This window comes from Dendropsophus ebraccatus, chromosome 2 (assembly GCF_027789765.1).
Source record: "Dendropsophus ebraccatus isolate aDenEbr1 chromosome 2, aDenEbr1.pat, whole genome shotgun sequence".
Taxonomy (NCBI): domain Eukaryota; kingdom Metazoa; phylum Chordata; class Amphibia; order Anura; family Hylidae; genus Dendropsophus; species Dendropsophus ebraccatus.
The window spans coordinates 148,998,183-149,020,825 of NC_091455.1; the positions used below are offsets into that span (position 1 = coordinate 148,998,183).

The following is a 22,643-nucleotide window of genomic DNA, read 5'->3' on the forward strand; positions in this document are numbered from 1 at the left end:
GACATAATCAACAACAAAGCAGATGTGGTAAATCTACAATAACTGAATGTACACCTGCCTGGGATAACCATAGATCTATCCTAAGCTATTAACAAGGGAAATAATATAAGGGCAGACTTCCATGTTTCTAAAATGTTGTGGGAAATAGACGCTCAATTTACAGTATATCAGAAAGTTGCAAAATGTTTCACTATACAATAAATAAGTTCTTTATTTAGAAGGAATTCTAAAGCCGCAAAGCATGTGTCCACACCATACAGTATACTAATACTACTATTGTTCTTTAAAAAAAAAAAAAAAAAGTTTCACAACTGTAGTAAGAAATGTCATAGTACACCATAATTTTACAGGTCACTATGTGCACCCTTCTGACGTCGGTTACGGAAATGACGCTCTATATTCATTGTAACTTCTCTTTGCAAATTTCGATCATTCATTTGTCCACGGGACCTGACCCAACTATGCTGCAAAACACGCTGGGCAGTAAATCTCTTCAGTGGACTTAGCATCAGCAATCTGCTGACCAAATCTTTTGCTTCTGTAATAGAAGAGAAAACATCTCATCAACCACTAGATGGCAATATATAGTTAAAAAAGCACACTAATAGAATGGAGTGAATGCTACAGTCTGTCAGTAAGATTTTTGTAAAATAGATTTTAGGTTGAGACCATATTCTAAACAGTAGAATATTTCTTTACTATATTTTACTTATTGCAGCAAATTATACACTGCTCAAAAAATAAAGGGAATACTTATCCTACGTTTACACGGAGCAATAATTCGCCCAATCAATCGATTTTGAAGCAACAATTTGGTTTTTATAACGATCAGCGTTTACATGAATAAATCGTTGGGAAAATCGTTTGAAAATTTGTAAGAAAAATCGTTATTGCGATCGTTTTTAAGTTCGCTTAAGCTCATCTTTTACATAGGGTAAATCTGTTAAAGACTGTTTACACAAAGCGATCTGCGAATTTTCAGCGAACGACGATTTAAGAACATGGCGAAAGATCAAATTTAAAGATTTCTCGTTCGTCGTTTGCTGTGTTTACACGGGACGATTATCGCTCAAATGCAAAAATTCAAACGATAATCGTTCCGTGTAAACGCAGCATTAAACAACACAATATAACTCCAAGTGAATCAAACATGTGTGATATCGAACTGTCCACTTAGGAAGCAACACTAATTGACAATCAGTTTCACATGCTGTTGTGCAAATGGAATAGACAACAGATAGAAATTAGTGGCAATTAGCAAGAAACACTCAATAAAGGAGTGGTTCTGCAGGTGGAGAACACAGACCACTTCTCAGTACCTATGCTTTCTGGCTGATGTTTTGGTCACTTGAATGTTGATGGTGCTTTCAAAATCGTGGTACCGTGAGACGGACTCTACAATCAACACAAGTGGTTTAGGTAGTGCGGCTCATCCAGGATGGCACATCAATACGAGCTGTGGCAAGAAGGTTTGCTGTGTCTGTCAGTGTAGTGTCCAGAAGCTGGAGGCACTACCAGGAGACAGGCCAGTACACCAGGAGACGTGGAGGAGGCTGTAGGGTGGCAACAACCCAGCAGCAGGACCGCTACCTCTGCCTTTGTGCAAGAAGGAACAGGAGGAGCCCTGCCAGAAACCTGCAAAATGACCTCTATCAGGTATGTGTCTGCACAAACAGTTAGAAACCGACTGCATAAGGATGGTACGAGGCCCAATGTCCATAGATGGTGGTTGTGCTTGCAACCTAATACCGTGCAGGACGCTTGGCATTTGCCAGAGAACATCAGGATTGGCAAATTTGCCACTGGTGCCCTGTGTTCTTTACAGATGAAAGCAGGTTCACACTGAGCACATGTGACAGACGTGACAGACAGACTCTAGAGACATCGTGTACAGCGATCTGCTGCCTACAACATCCTTCGGCATGACCAGTTTGGCAGTGGGTCAGTAATGGTGTGGGGTGGCATTTCTTTGGAGGGCTGCACAGCCCTCCATGTACTTGCCAGAGGTAGCCTGACTGCCATTAGGTACCAAGATGAGATTCTCAGACCCCTTTGTGAGACCATAAGCTGGTGCGGTTGGCCCAGGGTTCCTCCTAATGCAGGATGATGATAGACCTCATGTGGCTGGAGTGTGTCAGCAGTTCCTGCAAGATGAAGACATTGAAGCTATGGACTGGCCCACCCATTCCTATGACCTGAATTCAATTGAGCACATCTGGGACATCATGTTTCGCTCCATCTACCAACAGACTGTCCAGGAGTTGGCGGATGCTTTAGTCCAGGTCTGGGAGGGGATCCCTCAGGAGACCATCCGCCACCTCATCAGGAGCATGCCCAGGCTTTATAGGTGGCTCATACAGACACATGGAGGCAACACACAATGCTGAGCCTCATTTTGACTTGTTTTAAGGACATCAAAGTTGGATCAGCCTATAGTGTGTTTTTCCACTTTAATTTTGTGTGTAACTCCAAATCCAGGCCTACGTTGGTTAATAAATTAGATTTCCATTGTTGATTTTTGTGTGATTTTTTTGTCAGCATATTGATCTTTGTACAGAACAAAGTATTCAATGAGAATATTTCATTTATTTAGATCTAGAATGTGCTATTTGAGAGTTTCCTTTGTTTTTTGAGCAGTGTATATTATTAACTTTTTACCTTCTGAAATATTATCCCAGTAAGGTGAGAGAAATTCGTATTCTCCACGTTGTATGGTCTCAAATAATTCCTCATGATTGCGTTCAGGACTTCGGAACGGTGGAAATCCACAGAGAAGTATATATAAGATAACTCCAGTTGCCCACATATCAACTTCTAAGCCATAGCCTGTAAAATCAACATCATTAGAAAGTTAAATAAGTGCCCAAACAACAAAGAAAATCTTCAGGTCTTTTTATCTGATTTGGGAATTTTCTTTTTTTTGGAGGGGGGGTGATTACCCGTGGCTAGTTAGATACAGCCTTTAAGTGACACTGTCACCCCCTATTTGCATTTTGACTGCTCTCCACAAGTGTAAAGGGTAAATGTTACAGCTTTCATTACTTATTTTATATCACACCTCATGGTGCTTGTTCTGGTAAAAAGTCGTTTTTATCACCTGCTGATTGGGATATGTGGGCGGGGGCCTCGCGGCCTATGTGCCACATTGCCTCGCCCCTAGCTCCACTTAGCCCCGCCCCATCCGTGACGTCATCGCCACATAGCCGCGGAGGGGGCGGGCCTATGCAGCGTCACTTTAAGGCTTCCTGGAAAACAGGGATACAGCCATAGGCTGAATCTATGTTTTCCAGGACTCCCTAGGGATGCATCTAACTTCTTCAGTCAATGGAAATCAAATGCTGCATGCACGGGTGGACAAACCCGAGTGTGCTCGAGATTTGCTCGTCTCGGATAGTAAAATATAAGAAAAAAATACATGAATTGGATATGATTGCAATTGTACTGAGTTGAAGAATTAAGATAACATGTCAGTTTTACTGCAAAGTGAATGGCATCCCTTAAAATGTACCTACCATTTCAACAAACTTCTGACATATTATAGCCACATGTCAAAAGTATATATCCATGGGGGATGGAGAACGAAGGGGAAAAGTGCTTAGCGGACCCTTCATCTCCACTCTCACTACTAAGAGTCAAAGTAGGAGTTTATCCGCGAGAATTCCTCAATGTTAACCCACCCTGAAAGTGGAGATAAAGGGGGAGAACAAGCGCTGCTAAGCAGCCCTGTCTCTTCATTCTAGTAATCGGCGGAGGTCTCAGCATCAGGACCACCACCCATTCAAACTGATATGTGACTATAACATGTCAAAAGTCTGTTGAAATGATAGGTACAGAAAGTTGCAGAATTGTATCTTGTTTTTTAAATTCACCCCACACACAAATTATTTCTGTTTTGCATATTTTATAGTAAAATTAACATTGCCAAAGGATTACAAATATTGGAAAAATATTGCCCATAAGGGTTTCGGCTATAAGGGCCCATGCACACAGAGCAAAAGAGGCGGAAATTCTGAGCGGAGTGCGAGTGGGATTTCTTGCGCGCCTCCGCTCTCCGCTCATGTCAATTCTTTGAGCGGAGAGCTGAGATGCAAGAGAAATCGCATTAAAGCAATGAGACAGGCAGAATTTCAAGCAGAATCCACGGTTCCGCCTCTTTTGCTCTGTGTGCACGGGCCCTAAGGATATGTGCACACTATGGAATAGGCAAGGAATTTTTAAGTGTAATTCACACTGCAGATTCCCTTTGAAATTCTGCCTGTTTCTTCAAGTCATCAGGATTTCTCAAGCTTGAGAAATACCATTGAATCAATGGGACAGATGCAACTTCAACAGTGGCATCAACAGTGCAAATTCCGCTTGAAATTCCTTGCCACATACGCTTAGAAAGCTAGTTAGTACGGATCTAAAACACATTAATATAAAAAAAAAACTGAAATGCCTGTTTATTAAATTAATTATTGTCTGTAAATTAAATCACACGCATTTTGAGAAATTCAGTCATTTCTTTTTATTTTTTTTTTCTTTAAATTGCATAAAAAAAATTAAAAAGCACACCCCACCCCACCCCCCCAATACAGATGTGCTATTGCTTTTTTTGTATGTAATTTGGATCGTTTACTATACAACATCACTACCTAGCCAAGTGTTGGGTGCAAAAGAGACAGGGAAATACAGTGTATTACACTGCTCCAGGGGTAAATAAGTATAGAGTTAAAGGGAAGTATCTAACCTGTTATTATGTCCCTATACTGCACATGGCACTGAGGATGAAAGTAAGTTGCTTACCTTCATCTTTTGTGTCATTTTCATGTACTTTGTAGTTTAATCCATATACTAATTAGCACCGGTGACAGGACTACCTCCCTCAGTGAAACGATCCTCCTTGCGCCGCCCGCCTATTCTAATAAATACTGGGGCGGCGCTCTGCAGTGACATCACTTCGGCTGCTCATCACTGGAGAGCACTGGATCAATATTCATCAGAAGGAGCAGTCCAGCTGGGGCAGATCGGTGCACTGAGTGTGGTAGTCCCATCCCCAGTGCACCATGGCTCATTAGCATATAGATTAAACTACAAAGTACACAATAAGGGCACCAAGGATGAAGGTAAGAAACCTAAATTCATTGATTCATTAAATTCTTAATGTGCTATTGGGACATACATTACACTAGATGCTTCTAACCTGCTGATAGTTTCCCTTTAAAAACTGAAGGCTGAATGATTGTTTGTTATCTCTCCTGTCCGACCCATCCTCCCCATACATAGGAATGCTTAGCACAGCCGAGCATTCCTATGTTCTCTATGGGCAGGAGGGTTAAACCGCAGCCAGAGAGCTCTGACTGCAGCTAATCTTTCAGAGAACAAAGGGGTCTGGCGGTGATTTGCCATCCTTCCCGACCCCTATCTCCACCAACAATATCGGTAGACAATCTGGAGAGCCCCATGTACTGATGGACAAACTTGCTGTAGGTGCGGCCGACAAAAGTATAAGGTGTATGGAGACCTTTAGAGAGGAAAATGCATCACTAAATCTTCCACGGAACCTAAAACACATTCCAGTGGTGCGGGTAACAGTCTAACATAGAATACAGAAATGATAATGCGTATAAAAACCCCTATCAAAGGATATCAGTTCTGCTCTACTCACTTGCACACACTCCCAGTCTATTGTAGCTGTTACTAATGGGTATATAATGGAACAAGAAAATACCTTTTTCTGAGAGGATTTCAGGGGCTACATATGTTGGTGTTCCACACACTGTAAATATAGGCTCCGAGACGAAAACAGCAAGTCCAAAGTCAGCTAACTTCAGAGTAAAAGATCCATCAGAATTATTTTGTACCTAAAAGTAAAGAATATACCTGAAATGATCCAAAAGACTGTTGACACCAAGAGATTTTAAACAAGTAAGGAGCTTTCAGTGTTTGATGGTTTTTTATTCAGTTGTTTTGGGAGGTGAGGTAAGCAGAATACAGTAATTCTAGCATTAGAAATTGTTTAGCAGACAGCATATGTCCATGACCACATCTTTTTTGGCCGTTTGATCGCTTTTATGGACGGCTGTCATTTTTAGGCCAAATAACATCAGTTACAGTATTTCAAAATAATGGCCGTCCAAAAAAACATCCCCAAACCGCAAAAAAAAAAATGCTGTTTGGTCGTGGCCAATAAATGATATCTATGTTTTACCTATTTTATATGACAAATAGAGAATAGGGTGTTTTGAGAGGTTACTTTTCTTTTCTGCAGTACTAATATTCAAGTGTATTCAGCATTTTTCTCCCTCCACCCCAGTCGGTAAGTACAGGCCACAATGTCCTTTACAGTCTAAACAATTGCCATATTACACACCTGACTAAAAGACAGTCCCCTGGTTTAAACCAAAAGAAAAATATTGCAAACTAATCTTCCCTTGAGGTCTAAAATGGGCATTAACGCTTAGTGTCATCATCTTCTGAATACAAACAAATGGCAATGGTGCATGTAGTTACTGGATTATGTTTAGCTATTATAGTTAGGCTGGATGAACATAAGAATAACATAAGGGCATTTCTGTATTACAGTAGGTCCCCATCCTGATTGTGGGTCAGGACTTGGACATAGTAATGTGCTGGCATAACACTTGTGGGAAACTTGCCCTATAGTGTTAGGGCGGGTTCACACTACGGAATTCTCGCGGACAATGTCCGCGGAATTCCGTCAGCTGTCCGCCCGCACATCTGGGCGCCTTTCCGCCGGCCCCATAGACACCATTCTATGGGCCGGCGTATTCCGCTATACGTTGAAAGAAGTGTCATGTCACTTCTTTCAGCGGATCGCGGAATACGCCGGCCCATAGAATGGTGTCTATGGAGCCGGCGGAAAAGCGCGTGCCCATGCGGGCGGACAGCTGACGGAATTCCGCGGACATTGTCCGCGAGAATTCCGTAGTGTGAACCCGCCCTTACAGCATAAAAACTTTTGATGTGCCCCATCCCCCTCATGCTTCTCCCTCACCTCACATTCCAAGTGACTACTTTATGAAACTGATCAAGGAAATGCCAAGAATGTGCAAAGCAGTCATCAAAGCAAAAGGGGCTACTCAGAAGTACCTGAGGTGCTGACAGTGGGCTGTAGCTGACAGTCCCTTAGTGGGCATGGCACCTTTTGGTAATTTGTCTGTGCAGTGAATTATGCACAATTCTATTGTAATGAAGTGTCAAAGTGTTGTTTGTGCCACACTCTGGCACACCTCACCACTCCTTCCCCTCCTTTCTCTTCATGAATAATCAATGCTGCCCGACCTCCTGTTTGCTCAGCTGTCAGCCAGTGTCTCTGATTGCAGATCAGTCCTCTGTGGCAGGGGCGTAGCTAATGTCTCATGGGCCCTGGTGCAAGAGGTGAACTTGCCCCCCCCAACACACACACACACAGGCAATGCCACGCCACTTCCAGCGCCTCTCCAAATCACAACGTGCTTGTCATGGCAGCCAAATGCCAACAAAGGTTCTGCAGGGCTGCTGTGACTGAATATATGCGGTGGACAGCGCCAGAAGCAGATTGCGCCATTCATGCTGAGTTACTGCAGCTCAACTCCTGATACAATGTATGGCAGCTGCAGTAACTCAGCCTAGCCACTACATAGGGAGGGAAGGCATTTAATTTTTGCCCTATTCACGGTGCAGAGCAGCTGAATAGTGGGTTTTTGGCACCATGATCACATATTGATATCCTATCCTGAGGACCGGCCATCAATATGTGGGATTGGAACTTCTGTAGCTGGGTAAAGGGGAAGTTTCAATAAGTTTATTTATGTATATCTAACAATATGTGCTACTTACCGCTATTGGCCTGACTGTCCCCAATACACTGGATGGCTGATATGCATTCAGTGACTGCAGTCTGCACCCAAGTATGCAGACACAGCGATGCTGGAAAACTTTACAGGGAACAAATATTGTCACTGTACATATACCATTATACCGGGGGTATCTATCCTCACTGTACATATACCATCATACCTGGAGGGGGGGTATCTATCCTCACTGTACATTTGCCATCATACCAGGCGGATCTATCCTCACTGTACATATACCATCATACCGGGGGGATCTATCCTCACTGTACATATACCATCATACAGGGGGGATCTATCCTCACTGTACATATACCATCATACCATGTTTAAAAGAAACACTCAGATATAGTTGAATCTCTAACCCCAAATGTGTTGGAGCTGTGGTCTATGGGTAACTCTCCTGTCTAGAGACCTGCCAGCAGTTCACTACCAAAAGGTACCATGCATGCTCACTAGGGGACTGCCAGATACAGCACACTGTCAGCACCTCAGGTAGGGCCTGGGTGCTGAAGGATTCAGTTTAATATATATTCTTACTTAGGCTATGTTCACACAAAGTTTTTTTCAGCTCCGTTTAGTCCGTTGAGTCTAAAATAATGAACGTCATTTAGCTGTCTGGCCGCCCATCAGCGCAATTACTGCTGTTCATTATTCTAGTTTGGGTTTATTAATTGGTTTTGAGTGTGTCTTTAACCCTTAGGGGACACAGCCAGTTTTCATTTTTGCGCCCATAGCGCCTGCATTTTTCCACCTAGAGACCCAAATGAGCCCTTATTTTTTGCGCAACTGATTGCACTTTGCTATGGCAGATGTAATTTTTGCCTAAAATTTTTTTGCCTAAAAAATTATATGTGTGGTGAAATTGAAAAAAAAAAAAGTTTTTTTTTTATTTGGGGGGGGGGGGGGGGGGGGTTGTTTTTACTCTGTTTGCCCTAGGGTGAAACTGACTTGTTATATATGTTCCTTAAGTTGTTACGATTACAATGATATGTAACATGTATAACTTTTATTTGATTTGATGGCTTGTAAAAAATTAAAACCTTTTAAAGAAAATATATGTTCCATAAAATCGCTCCATTCCCAGGCTTATAGCGCTTTTATCCTTGGGTCTATGGGTCTGTGTGAGGTGTCATTTTTTGCGCCATGATGTGATCTTTCTATCGGTACCTTGATTGCGCATATACGACTTTTTGATCGCTTTTTATTACAATTATTCTGGATTTGATGCGACCAAAAATGCGCAATTTTGCATTTTGGGATTTTTTTGCGCTGACACCGTTTACCGTGCGAGATCAGGAATGTGATTAATTAATAGTTCAGGCGATTACGCACGCGGCAATAGCAAACATGTTTGTTTATTTATTTATTTTTATTTATAAAATTGGGAAAGGGGTGATTCAGACTTTTATTAGGGGAGGGGATTTTGTGTTATTAAAAATACATTTTTCTTTTACTTTACACATACTGTATACTAGAAGCCCCCCTGGGGGACTTCTAGTATGTGCACTCTGATCTCTCATAGAGATCCATGCAGTATAGTTATACTGCATGAATCCATGAGATCGGTGTTCTATTGCTTTTGGCTGCTGCAGCCAAAAGCAATAGAATGCCGAGCCGGGATCAGCGCCATTACGGCGCAGATCCTGTCCTGGGATGGATGCGGGGATCGCCCCCCCGCAATCGCACCGCGGGGGGGCGATCCCCCCACTAGACCACTAGGGATGGAGATGAGCAAGTATTTAGAAGCAGCTGTCAACTTTGACAGCTGCTTCTAAGTACTTAATTAGCGGGCACGGCGATCGGACCGTGCCCGCTAATAGCTGCGATCCCGGGCTACATGCGGCACCCGGGACCACGGCAGTTCAGAGGGGGGTCGCCACGCGACCCCCCTCTGAACTCCCATAGCAGCACGAGGACTTTCAGTAACGTCCTGGTGCAGCTATGGGTTAATTGAAAAGTCCATTGAATCTAATAGTAAAAACTGTGAAAGAACAGGAAAAAAAAGAAAAACTGTGTGCGAACAACTAAAAATAATACTGTTGTATCACTATTGGCAAAAAAAAAAAAAAAAGACGTCTGAAAATAATTGACATGAACATTATTTTAACGTCCACACAGACATCGTCCGTTATTTAATACACTATGGGGGATATTTACTAACAAAACTAAAAACACGATTTTGTCAAAGATGTTTTGGCATAATTTCCAATCTAATGTGTTTAGTCAAATTTATGTAAATTGTCTAATAGCATAGTAAATGTGTATTAAAAATAATGGTCTTTTAATTAGTCTAATAAATTCACCTGGTTCGGGGCAGACGTAGCAATGCGCCAATATATGCGACTTTTTTGAAAAACTGAGCAGTTAATAAATTTATCTAAAAAAGAATTCTGGCGCACTTTCGATCTAATTAACAACAACAAAAAAATCTAATTCAAAAAGTCGCATCTAATTTGGATAGTCCTGTCTAAAAAAGCTTCATAAATTCATATTTGATTTATTTTGAGCGCAAACTAGATATATTAGACTAAAAATCAGCGCAATTAGTTTGATAAATGTCCCCCTATGTGCATTGGACGTCCATCATCCCATTGATTCTATGGATTGCATTGAAGTCAATTAAGGGAGAAGTCTAGTGAAATTTTTTTTTTAAGTATTGTATTCAACCCCCCACCCCACCCCCAAAAATATACAAATCACCAATATACACTTATTGCACATAAGGGGCTTTTCCCCTGCACTTACTACTGCATCAAGGCTTCACTTCCTGGATAAAATGGTGATGTCACGACCCGACTCCCAGACTTGTGCGGGCTGTGGCTGCTGGAGAGGATGATGGCAGGGGGACACTGAGGGACACAGGCCACTGGAGGGACACTGAGCATCCCTCTGCCATCATCCTCTCCAGCAGTCACAGCCCGCACAGATCTGGGAGTTGGGTCGTGACATCACCATTTTATCCAGGAAGTGAAGCCTTGATGCAGTAGTAAGTGCATGGAAAAAAGCACTTTATAAGCATTTCCCATAATAAGTGTATATTGTTTATTTGTATAACTTTTGGGGGGCAATAAAATACTGTAATAAAATTTTTCGCCGGACAGTTATTCTAAAGAAGAGCCCGTGGAGCCTCATTTAAGACTCTAAAAACATGGAACTAGCCAGATATCTCTCAGAGAAGGACCCAGCCAAGGGGTGGCTCCTGTAGGGAAACCATCAAAACCACCATATTAAGTGACCCTATAAGTCAATGTTATGACAAGGGAAAAACGAAGGCCAGGTATCCATCCACAGACAGCTGTAATGGGGTGTTGCCCCTGATCGGTGTGAAGCAGGATTGTGGCTAGGTGGGAGCAATGCCTAGTAAAGCCATAAGAGAAACAGATCACTGATCTCAGGGAGACAAGCCAAAGATAACACTGCCGGCTGCTGGTCCAAGCACTTAATGCAGTGAAATCCTAGGTGCACTGCTCCCTGGAAAACATGAATATACAAAAGAAGAGCCTGTGGAGCCTCATTTAAGAGTCTCGAAACACGGGACCCCCTCGGCTGGGTCCTTCCCGGAGGGATAACTGGCTAGTCGTGTGTTTCGAGACTCTTAAATGAGGCTCCATGGGCTCTTCTTTTGTATATTCATGTTTCCCAGGGAGCAATGCAGCTAGTATTTCATTGCATTGAGCGCTTTAACCAGCAGACAGCAGTGTTATCTTTGGCTGGTCTCCCTGAGATCAGTGATCTGTTTCTCTTATTACAGTTAGTCTGTCACCCAGCCAACACCCCACGCCCAAATCCTGTATGGCCTGTGCCATTTCTGGCACCATTGTGTTGTTTTTACTAAAATATGTCACAATGTACTTTTTAGTCTAATGTCCATTTGTTTTTTTACTCAAAAACTGTCCGCTTGTCATCACTGGACAGTGTCAAAAAAGTGGGGTGCATCATCTTTTGTGCTCTTTGTCCCACCAGATTAGCTGGAAATCACATTCCCCTGATGATGTTTAGGCCATTAATGTACCCGAAGGCCCCAAGGAAATCCTGCACTGGCACCATAGTTTTCTTCAGTGTCAATGCGGGTGCAGGCATGGACAAGTTAAGAAATGGTGACTTCAATACCTTACTGTGCCTGAACTACTTCAGGTGACTACCACACTGGCGTGGGAGTTCCTTGGGGCCTGAGGTGACATCAACGGTCTGAGTGCCATCAGTGGAGGCGTGATATCCAGCCAGGGGATGGAGGACACAAAGGCCGATATGCCATGCCTCTATGACACTGTCCAGAGATGATAAAAGGTTCTCTCAGTAAATGTACAGATGGACACCAGCATAAAAGGAACATTTGTGCCAGAAGCAGCACAGGCCCGAAGGGAGTGACCGTATTACTTTAACACTTTTACTTTTACCTGCCTAAGTGACACTGTCCAAGAATGATAAAAGCAGACAGGAAAACTGGGGTAACAGTAACACTTTAAGCTGTATACTTTGTACAAGTTCTATTCTGCTATGACTCTCAGTGTATTTGGTTCCACTGACTTTATAGACACACTGGCCCAGATTTATGAAAGTGTGTAAAATGTGAAAGCTGAGCTGTGATTGGTTGCTATGCACAGTTTGTATCAGTTTGCATTTTACAAACTTTGTTAAGGGTAGTTTCACACGTACCTGATCCGCAGCAGATTTCACGCTGCGAGTTTGCAGCTAAATCAACTGTGGATCCTGGTAGTGTGAAGCTGAATGGGTCACATACACGCAGCAGAATTTTCATTCCAATGCCTGTATGTAACCCGGCCCCTTTAGCCCCCTGTATCCCGCCGCCCGCAGCCCCGGCCCACAGCATACATTACCTGCTTGGCGCCACAGCTGTGTGCGAGGCCGCCGGCTGCCCTCACTCCACATCAGCCAATCAGTGCACGGCAGCACTGATTGGCTGATGGGGACCGACAGGTGCCGGGAGCCTCACACAGCCGCGGTGCCGAGCAGGTAATGTATGCTCCGGGCCGGGGGCAGCCCTGGAGCATACAGCGCCTGCTCCAGGCTCCTGCTTGCTTCGGAGCCTCCCGGCATCTCCCAGCGGTCAGCCAATTAGAGCACTGCAGTGGGGCAGTGCACTGATTGGCTGACCGACCGCTGGGAGATACTGGGAGGCCCCAAGGCAAGCAGGAGCCTGGAACAGGTGATGTATGCTCAGGGCCGGGGCTGCGGGTGGTTAAAGGGGCCGGGTTACATATTTTCATTCCGCTGCGGATATGTAACCCCATAGACCTTCACAGTACTAGGATCCTCAGCAGATTTCGCTGCAAACCCGCAGTGTGAAATCCGCTGCGGATCCGATACGTGTGAAGGCACCCTAAATATAGGACAGCGTATTTTACACACTGCCCATTTAGGGTCTTATTTTAACCCTTGGGTAGAGGCCTTGGCATGTTAAATAAAGCTGCTAGGATATCTTCTTTTAACCAACTTGACTCCAGTCAGCTATATGAAATAATATCTAAATGAAATAAACCTAGATAAACCTTTTATATATCGAGCTATTATATTAAGCTTTAATATGCTTTAACTCTTTAATACATTATAGTGTTACTGTCATTTAAGACTTTGCAAGTTTGTGCTTCACTCCCAGGCTAGCTGGTCTGTCCAACTCATTGCAGGAGTCGGGTTCCATAGACTAATGCCCCTATTCCACAGGTCGTTTAGAGGAGCAAACGAGCGCTCTCAGCGCTCGTTTGCTCCTCGTTCCCCGCTCGCTGCCGCCGCTATTCGGCGCGGCTGCAGCGAGCAGGTGAGTGCGGGAGGGGGCGGCGGGGAGCTGCGGGGGGGCTGCCCGGGGGATCGCTGATCGTCCGGGCAGCCCATAGGATATAGCAGCGTCTGCTGCCGATGCTCCTATTCAATGGAGCGCCGGCAGCAGATCGCTGCTATATCAGTCGCTTGTTTTTCTTCATGTTGAAAAACAAGCAACTGCAACGATCAGCCGACATGAACGATGTCGGCTGATCGTTGCACTCTATTCCACCGGACAATTACCGTCCGTAGCGGCCAATATTGGCCGAATACGAACGATAATCGTTCCGTGAAATAGGGCCTTAACAAGGAAGCATGCCTCCTGCAGTGAGTCAGATCAAGCAGAAAGCCAAGGAATAATGTGCACAGCTGCACACTTCTTCCACCTACTATATATCTAGCGATTAGTGGGGGGTCTGAACACAGAAATAACTGAATAAAACTTTTAACATCATTGTGTGATGCGTCCAATTTTTTTTTCTAAATGACAGTAAAACTTTAGACCTACCTTACATAGGATTTTAGGTTTACTGTACATTCATCAAAGGCTTCAATTGTGTGAAAGTACAACAGAAGTGTGTGGCATACATATTTATAATACACACCAACATCCCTTTTTATCTTTATTGAACGTTGTCCACACTTTTTCCTTTAGAGGAATCCCATAAAATAACACATCTGTAGTTTACATTCTTTTAACAAGCACCACCTATAAGCAATACATGCTACTATATAGTATACAGCTGTGTACAGAAGGAGTCTACATTTTTCCAGCATATATATTTACTTTGATGAAATAAGAAAGGTTGCAAAACTCCTTTTTTGTTTTTCTGTACAGGTGATTAAAAAATGAAAGACAGACAAAATCTACAAATTGAAAAACCAAAGATAAAATCACAAGTCCACATTTATTAAAACTGGTGTTTCACACAATGCATTTTCCTTGCAGTACTTTGTCATTACAGAGAAAACACTGCAGTACCACAATAATACTGCCATAAAACTGCAGTGTGTGAGCAAAGCCTTAATCTAGTCCTAAAGAAATGTTTATTGGATTGAGATAAATATGTTTCACGTGTTTAGGTCTGTCCTATGAGCAGGATTTTCACAAAAATTTGCACCACTTTCTAGTGTTATAATACAATTTCATGTCAAGATTACAGACTACATACATACATACACACACACTCTTTGTAAAACTAAACCATGTGACAAACATCCCAATTTTCTTCTGCAAACATAAAGTAAAATGATTTGTGACATTTAATGCTAAAATAGGCACATAGCTATTAATCAATTCCCCTGTATTGATCAATACCTATGGGGTCCTAGGTTCAAATCCCACCAAATGCACCATCTGCAAGCAATATGTATGTTCTCCCTGTGTGAGTTTCCTTTGGTTACGCTGGTTTTCTCCCAAAACATACAGATAGGCGAATTTAGATTGTGAAGTCCTCTGGCATGTCTGTCACTATGGGTGGTTAGCACTCTGACCATCACATTCAAATACTGTCACACAACATTAAGCACTTACCAGTAGATTTTCCGGCTTCAGGTCCCTATGAACGATATTTTTACTGTGGATATACACAAGAGCCTCGCACAAGTCAGACAACATAAGGGCGGCATCATGTTCAGTAAATTTAATGCTTTCAGTTATTGCATCAAATAAGTCCCCACCTTTTATGTACTCCATTATCAGGTAAATTTCATTTTCAGTCTCAAAATCATCCAGAAGTTTAACAATATTAGGGTGGGAGAGCAATTTTATTATCCTAACTTCATTCTCAATAATATCTTCCTTTCCTACAAGCTTGGCTTTATCAATAATCTTCATGGCAAATTCTTGATTTGTTTTTCGGAGTTTACACTCTTTTACAACCGCAAAGTTCCCATCTCCGATACTCTTGCCAATCTCGTAATATTTCTCTACATCCATCTTGTCTTTGATAGAATATTGGCTAATTTGGAAAATTTCCCCTTCCTTGTCCATACTTAAATGTCCACCTAAAACCTTCTGTTCTGTGGGGGCAATGTTTGCCATGGTTTCCTTTTTACTATTGGATTCATTGTCAGTGATTGCTTTGTCTGTGTTTATTAGTACATTCTCCTTTGTATCTTCCAGGAAATCTTCTATTAGCCGTCTACCGGGTTTTTTTGGAGAGCAGTCAGGATGTTCACCATTGCATTTCTTTCTCCCCATGTGACCTTTGTTCTTTGTTTCCATGGCATTGGACGGTCTTTGAAATCTATAAGGAGGCCAGTTTGAATTGTGGTTTAGATCTATGTCTCTGTCCACTCTTTCCCCTACTTCACTAAAATCCTTATCCAATGCCCTATTTCTACTCTGGCAAACTACACACTTGGGTTTCCCTTTCTCTGGTCTTTGCTTACTTATTGGTTGTTTCCTGTACCTTGCAATTACAGACATGTCTTCAAGCATTTCATTATCAAAGTCACTGTTGAGCTTTTTTTTTATTTTGTACGTTGTGCAGTGCTCACAGTGGGTGGTATAATCTAGACTCGTAGCCAACAGTTTATTAGGTTTACCTTGGCATATTTCAAGCTTATTCATCATTCTGGGTAAGTGTTCTTGATCACTCTTGAATCTGTCATGTTTTTTTGACCTCCTGGTTTCTTCAGTCCTACACTTTCCATAAGTTTTGCCATCAGTTTTGTTAGCTATAGTTGACGATCTGATGCTCTCTAATTTGTGGGTTGTGTCTGTGTCTTCATATCCACTATCAATATTTAACCCATTGTCATTGATCTTGCACCTCAGTTTTTCATAATGATCCTTTTTTTGCTTAAATGACCTTTCAGGATAAAGTTCATTAAAAACTATTTCAATGCTCTTCAGGGTGAGCTGCTCTCTACCCAGTGCAATAAAAACATCATCCCCACGGAAGAAGTCAGACACACTGCGAATTTCCTTGCCTTTGAGATTATAAAGTTTTCTCACACGGTCATTTTTCCACCTTGGGAGTCCAAGTCCTTCTGATATATCAGCAATCAGTTGTTCAAAAGTCTGGACAGACCTTCGGTTAAGTAGTAATGTGATTTTTTTCAAAGGCTGACTTCCTGTTTTAATCACTGTCACAATTTTTGGTTTTACTGGGCTGTTTTCAGAATGTATAGTGTGGAAACCATTTTGAGAATGAAAATAGGGTGAGGAATAGGTGTTTATGCCTTGGAATGGTTTTCCAAATGATCTAGGGCCTATGTGTGGACAAGTCACCTGGTGTTTCCTGTCCGTGGACCTTACATGTAGGTTGTTATATAGATGACTATAAAGTGTCTGTTGCCCTGAAATATAAAAAAAGATTATTATATTAAAAAAAACACAAACACAATTTATTAAGAAAAATCAAAATAACTAAAGAAACCTTTTTTTTAACAGATGAACCAAAAGTTTATATTTAGTTGAATAAGCTACAGTATCTGAATAATTAATGATTCAGTATCTGAATCATTAAAGAAAAAACTGTTATTTACCTAAAACTAATCTGTCCTGATAACTTCTATATGTGATACCAAGACCAACACTATACTTACTAGTACGGACAAAATTAGTACTCTTCTTTATAACTGTTATAAAGCAGCTCCAACTGATCTCTACAAAATTGACTCTCTTTGACTACTTGTTTCCTAATGCCTGTGTCATGATCGTGCCTGAAAAGGCATCAGTGCCACCCTCTGCGGTGAAGACTGCGCTTTTGGCCATGATCCGTTCCTTGTTTTACTGTGTTTTCTACTTGTGTCTTCTGTGTTCGGGTCCATGTTTTCTTAGTTCTCCCTGCACTTTCCTTGCTGTGATCTGTTTACTAATTGTGTCTGCTGTGTTGTGATGGACAGGTCTCCTCACCTCTGGCTTTCTGTGATTTCTTGCGTGTTTCTCCTGCTCCACCTATCAGCTTGGAGTTTGGGACTTCTGATCCCTTATACCTGTGCCTCTCCCTTCACTCAGGGCTCTTGATAGCGTTGTTCAGTTTGTCTGTATTCCTAGTTCCTGATCCCTTTGCTTGTTTCTGGCCTTTGTCTTTTGGTTCAGTGTTCCTTGCCTTGTCCTCTAGTTACCTGGTTATTGTCTCTGGTTTCTGTTTCACTGTGTACCTTGTTTACTGTCTGTTATTGCGTATAGTTCCTTGTACCTTTTCCTTGTATCTCCGTTCCATGTTTATTAGTATTTCTGACCTGGATTTTGTGACCTCGACTTTGCTTGTGGATTCTGACTCTGTACTTCTGCTGCCCGTTTGTTGCCAACCTTGCCTGCCGACTATTCTTTATTGTGTTAGTTTGTCTCATCTTGTTTTGTGTTTGAACTTACTGCAGCGTATGGAACGCCGCCCAGTTGCGGACGGTCGTTTAGGACCTGCACTGCAAGTAGGTAGGGACACTGTGGGGGACTGTTAGCCATAGGGCCCACTTGTCCAGTGTCTTTGTGTTCCCTGGGGCCCTGACAGCCTGTCTACCTTAGATTGTTAGACATCATGTGGTGGACTTGTTTTTGTTCGTTAACTGAAAAATTTTATTAAAATTAAAAAAAAACAACTATTTTTTAAGGTGTTGTCTGATTTAAAAACACGTAATATCAAATACCCTAAAGGAAACTCTTTTTGTGGTTTTCATGGGCATATGACAGACATACTGGACAAATTGGACATGAATTGCAACCAATCACAGCTCGGCTTTCATTTCTAAAAATTTAATGTGACTGGTTGCTAAAACTCAAATGTGTCTGGTTTCTGCTTCAGACAGATTGCAAATTTGGTCCGACGACTAATTTTAGCAAGCTATGTTTTTAATAATTGAAAAAGAAATGAAGATATAAAGTAGGAGGTGATTTTCTATATATAGAATCAGATAAGTTCTCACAACATTGTTCATTGTCTGCAGGGGCTTATAGATGGATGCAACACTAAGGACCCTATAACACGGGATGATTATTGTGCGAAAAAATCGTTTATCATTCAAATTTAAACGATAATCGTTCTGTGTGTATGCAGGCAATGATCTAAAAATACTTCATGTGTTGTTGATGACATCTTTTAAGCTGACCCTTAAATCGTTAATCGTTTGCTAGTCATTCTCTATATATTCGCTAATCCTCTGTGTATGAACACATCGTTCCTTCTTTTGTGGTGATCAGAAGGAGTAAACGATCTTAGTAACTATCGTACTAACGATCGTAACGAACAACTATCGTTCTGTGTATTATGGTGAACGATTTCAGGTTGTTCTCAAAATCGCTTGTTTGTGATCATTTATCGTTAATTGGAAAAAAAAAACAACTAAAGATCGCTTTGTCTAATAGGACACTATGAGGTTTGTTTGTTTTTTTTGTACATATCCAGTATGATTGATCTCTAAATGAAAATTTCTGGGCATTGTGCACTGCCAATGTGGCGCTGGGATTATGTGCAGAAGAATATGTTATAATTTAGTAGATGCCTTCCAATCCTGTATGACCCTAATGACGGACTTTTAAATACTGTTGTTCACTTCCTAAATGCACATGATCAAGCACTGTGAGGAAGATATAATCTCCATGAGGTAATATAAGATCGGTAATGACACTGGGACATTAATGTAAATAATTAAGAATGCTAGCATGGTGCTAGAGAGTGGTATGACTTAGAGAGCTACACTCAATAAGAAAAGGATCTGTACTGTAACTAAACTCTCCTTATTACATTTACTCAGTAGGGTGGAAATAAGTCTTATCTGTAGCATTCCCTTTCAAGTAAATTTTACATAGGGAAAGTTTACACTATTACACAACACAGGAAGACGATAACCTAATTATGTTATCCAAGATGTACAACTGCAACTGTCACAGACAATTAACCCTGCACTGACTGCAATAGTTTTAGTTTTAACCACCAAATAGTTTTGTTTTGTCTTTTTTTTTTTTCAATCTAGGTGGGCATGTTCTTTTCTGAATTTTTTTTTGGGGGGGTGGTACACTTTTTATTTATTTATTTTTAACTCTGAGGAAAAACACTTCCACCAATGTTTTTTTGCGTTTTACATTTTGTACTGCTCACTATATGGCAGAAAGTTATTCTGTACATGGCACAATAAAAAGAACTAGAGATCTAGCTCCACTTCAACAGCAAGGCGGAAGCTGTAACCCTGCATGTTCAAATAATCCAAAAGGGACTCATCCTCATATCCAAGCACTATGATCTCAAAAGAATTGCAGTGACCATGTCACTCAGATCAAGACTTCTCTGTGATTCATTTCAGCACAGACCTTTACCTTGTTATGTCATACAAATAATTGCCCTGACAAAGTTACAAGATATGTGCTCAAATGCATTGTCTGAATAACAGAGAAGTCTTGCTCTATACGACATAGTCACTTTGACTCCTTTGAGATTACAGTGCCCTGGCATAAAAATATATTTCCTTTGTATTGAGTAATCATTTTTATTCTGTCAGTTTTGTGACATAAATGCAGCAATATCAAACATACTGTGTATAGTTTTTTGTTTGTTTGTTTGTTTTTTAAGGATTTTTGCACAATTTTTTTGTTCGACCCCTTCACGTCAGCAATATGTATACTTTCCTATTGCACATATCCCGAGCAGTAGGAATGTATATATGTTCCTGGCTGAGGGGCTGTAGATGTGTGTGGGACCGCTGCAGTGAGGGCAGCCCTGCACACATCAGTGTCCTGGGACCCAGCATAATGACATGTAATAAAAAAGAGTTTTTATAAGTAAAAAAAAAACCTTATAAACCTCTCCCCCCCAATAAAAGTTTAATATACTTCCTTCCCCATTATAAAAATAAAAATATTAAAATGAAATAAATAAACATATTATATAATGTATCGTGTGCGGAATTGTCCGATCTATTAAAATATTACATTATTGTTCCCGCACTGTGAACGGCGTAAACGGAAAGAAAAAAACACACCAGGATTGCAGATTTTTTAAAGGGAACCTGTCACCGGGGACGCGGGTACAGAGCCCATCCGACCCCCTGGTGCAGCCCCCAGATACCTACCCCTTCCGGCGAGTCCCGCTCCTGGAGCCGGTCCCGGGACGAAGATATCAGCGCCAAAGCTGTGCGCTCGCTGTATGCAAATTACCTGAGATGAGTCCGATGCCCATAGAGCAGTGCTTCTCAATTCCAGTCCTCAGGCCTCACCAACATGTCATGTTTTGAGAATTTCCCATACAAAAAAACATCTGTGATAATACCTGATGAACTGAGTATAATTATATCACCTGTGAAATACTAAGGAAATCCTCAAAACATGGCCTGTTGTGAGGCCTGAGGACTGGAATTTAGAAGTCATAGAGAATGAATGGAGCTGTCATTCTCTATGGGCATCGGACTCATCTCTGCAGCACGCATGCACGGCTTCGGGCGCTGATATCTTTGTCCCGGGACCAGCTCCAGGAGCAGGACTCACTGGAAAGGGTAAGTATCCGGGGTCTGCACCGGGGGATCAGGCGGGCTCTGTGCCCGCGTCCCCGGTGACAGGTTCCCTTCAAATTATATATCAGAAAAAAATATATAAAAAGTGATCAAGATTTTTCTTTTACATCTTTTATATTAATAAAAACTTGATATCATGGCGCAAAAAGTGACACCCCAACCAGCCCTGTAGGTGGAAAAATAAAAGCGTTATAGCTCTTAGAAGGCGGGGAGGAACATTGCAGTAATATGACCCGGACATCCGTGCATCAATGGGCTCTGTCTTGAAGGGGTAAGCTGCATTTAAAAAGCCTAAATTTTTTCCCATAATTGTAGTACTATATTTTTTTCTGAAGTTTTTTGTAATTTTTTTTTCAGCATTCACAATACATTTTAAGAGACATGTAATCTTTTTTGTTTGGTTTGTTACCATCACAGCGGATATATGAGAAGGGAAAAAAATATGTAATTTTTTTTTTTTACTTTATTAAGATTTATCTAACAGGTTTTTTAGTCAAAGCCAGGAATGGATTTGAAAAGAGGAGAAATCTCAGCCTTTCCTTTATGACCTGTTCCCGGCTTTGGTTTAAAAAATCTGTCATATAAATCTCTCTGTGTAAACGCAACCTTACTTTTGTCCCCACTGAAATGAAAAAAGATAACAAAATACAATTTAAAAGTAATGTAGTTAAAAAAAATACAAAGGTCAAAATGGTTCTATGTTTCATCTTGTTTTTCACTTAAATTTACCTCAGACTGGAGCTGATTTATCACTACTCATTCCTTTCACTATACAAAATAAAACTACACAATGTACTGCAATTCGAAGATATATCATTAAATTCCATCTGACAAATATATGATCACGATTTTAGATGAAACAAAGTAAAAATATATCATTGTGACAATACACCCAAAACAACTGCTAGTTTCTGAACAGAATGCAAACACAGCCCACATACATCTAGGAAACATATAGAAAAAGTTATAGTTACCATGATGTTTGCAGGTGCAAGATGCCAGCTCAGTAGTCACAAAAGCCCCTCCTGGCATGTTACCTCCACAACAGACTTAAATGGTGTAAAACTAAAAGTCACTGGTGATGGGTAATGTGAACTGCTTCTTCATCTGTAATTTACTAATAAGCCAGTGCCTCTCTGATTCGCCTTTGCATCCATAGATGACGGCATTAACTTTCTACAGCACTTCAACTCCTGGCAATAAATAATGAAGTTCTCTTGTTCAGGAGACTTGTGACTTGAGGAAGAGGAGGGACTAGCAATGAGGCTGAGGCTGCCAGCCTGAAGAATTGCTGTATCTATGTATCTTGTAATTGTCTCTTCTTATTGTCTTCATTTTTAATTTGACCTTGGTTTTTGTTGACTTCAGTGTAACAACAAGCTGTTCATTTCTATAGGATGTTTCAGTCTCTTCCAAGTCTCACTGAGCAACGGGACCTAGGGAGCTAAACTATTCAACTCTATTGGGGTTTGTGCAAAGGATCAGGACATTACCCTGGATATTTAGGAGGCAGCTTAGCAACCATGCCAGTTCTCATACTAGTTAGGCACAAACACACATACATATAGCTGCATA

At 41.4% G+C, this 22,643-nt stretch overlaps 1 protein-coding gene across 1 annotated transcript; it reads right to left on the reverse strand.

Annotated features, from left to right (window-relative positions):
- Positions 1 to 291: 291 nt before the first annotated feature.
- On the reverse strand, positions 292 to 22,100 carry DCLK3 (doublecortin like kinase 3). Its single transcript, XM_069960362.1, has 5 exons — positions 22,043 to 22,100; positions 15,151 to 16,922; positions 5,711 to 5,843; positions 2,659 to 2,826; positions 292 to 538 (listed from the first exon to the last, which is right to left on the reverse strand). Exons 1-5 carry the CDS (start codon positions 22,098 to 22,100, stop codon positions 345 to 347), a joined length of 2,325 nt encoding a protein of 774 aa, XP_069816463.1. The 3' UTR covers positions 292 to 344.
- Between the last annotated feature and the right edge of the window lie 543 nt (positions 22,101 to 22,643).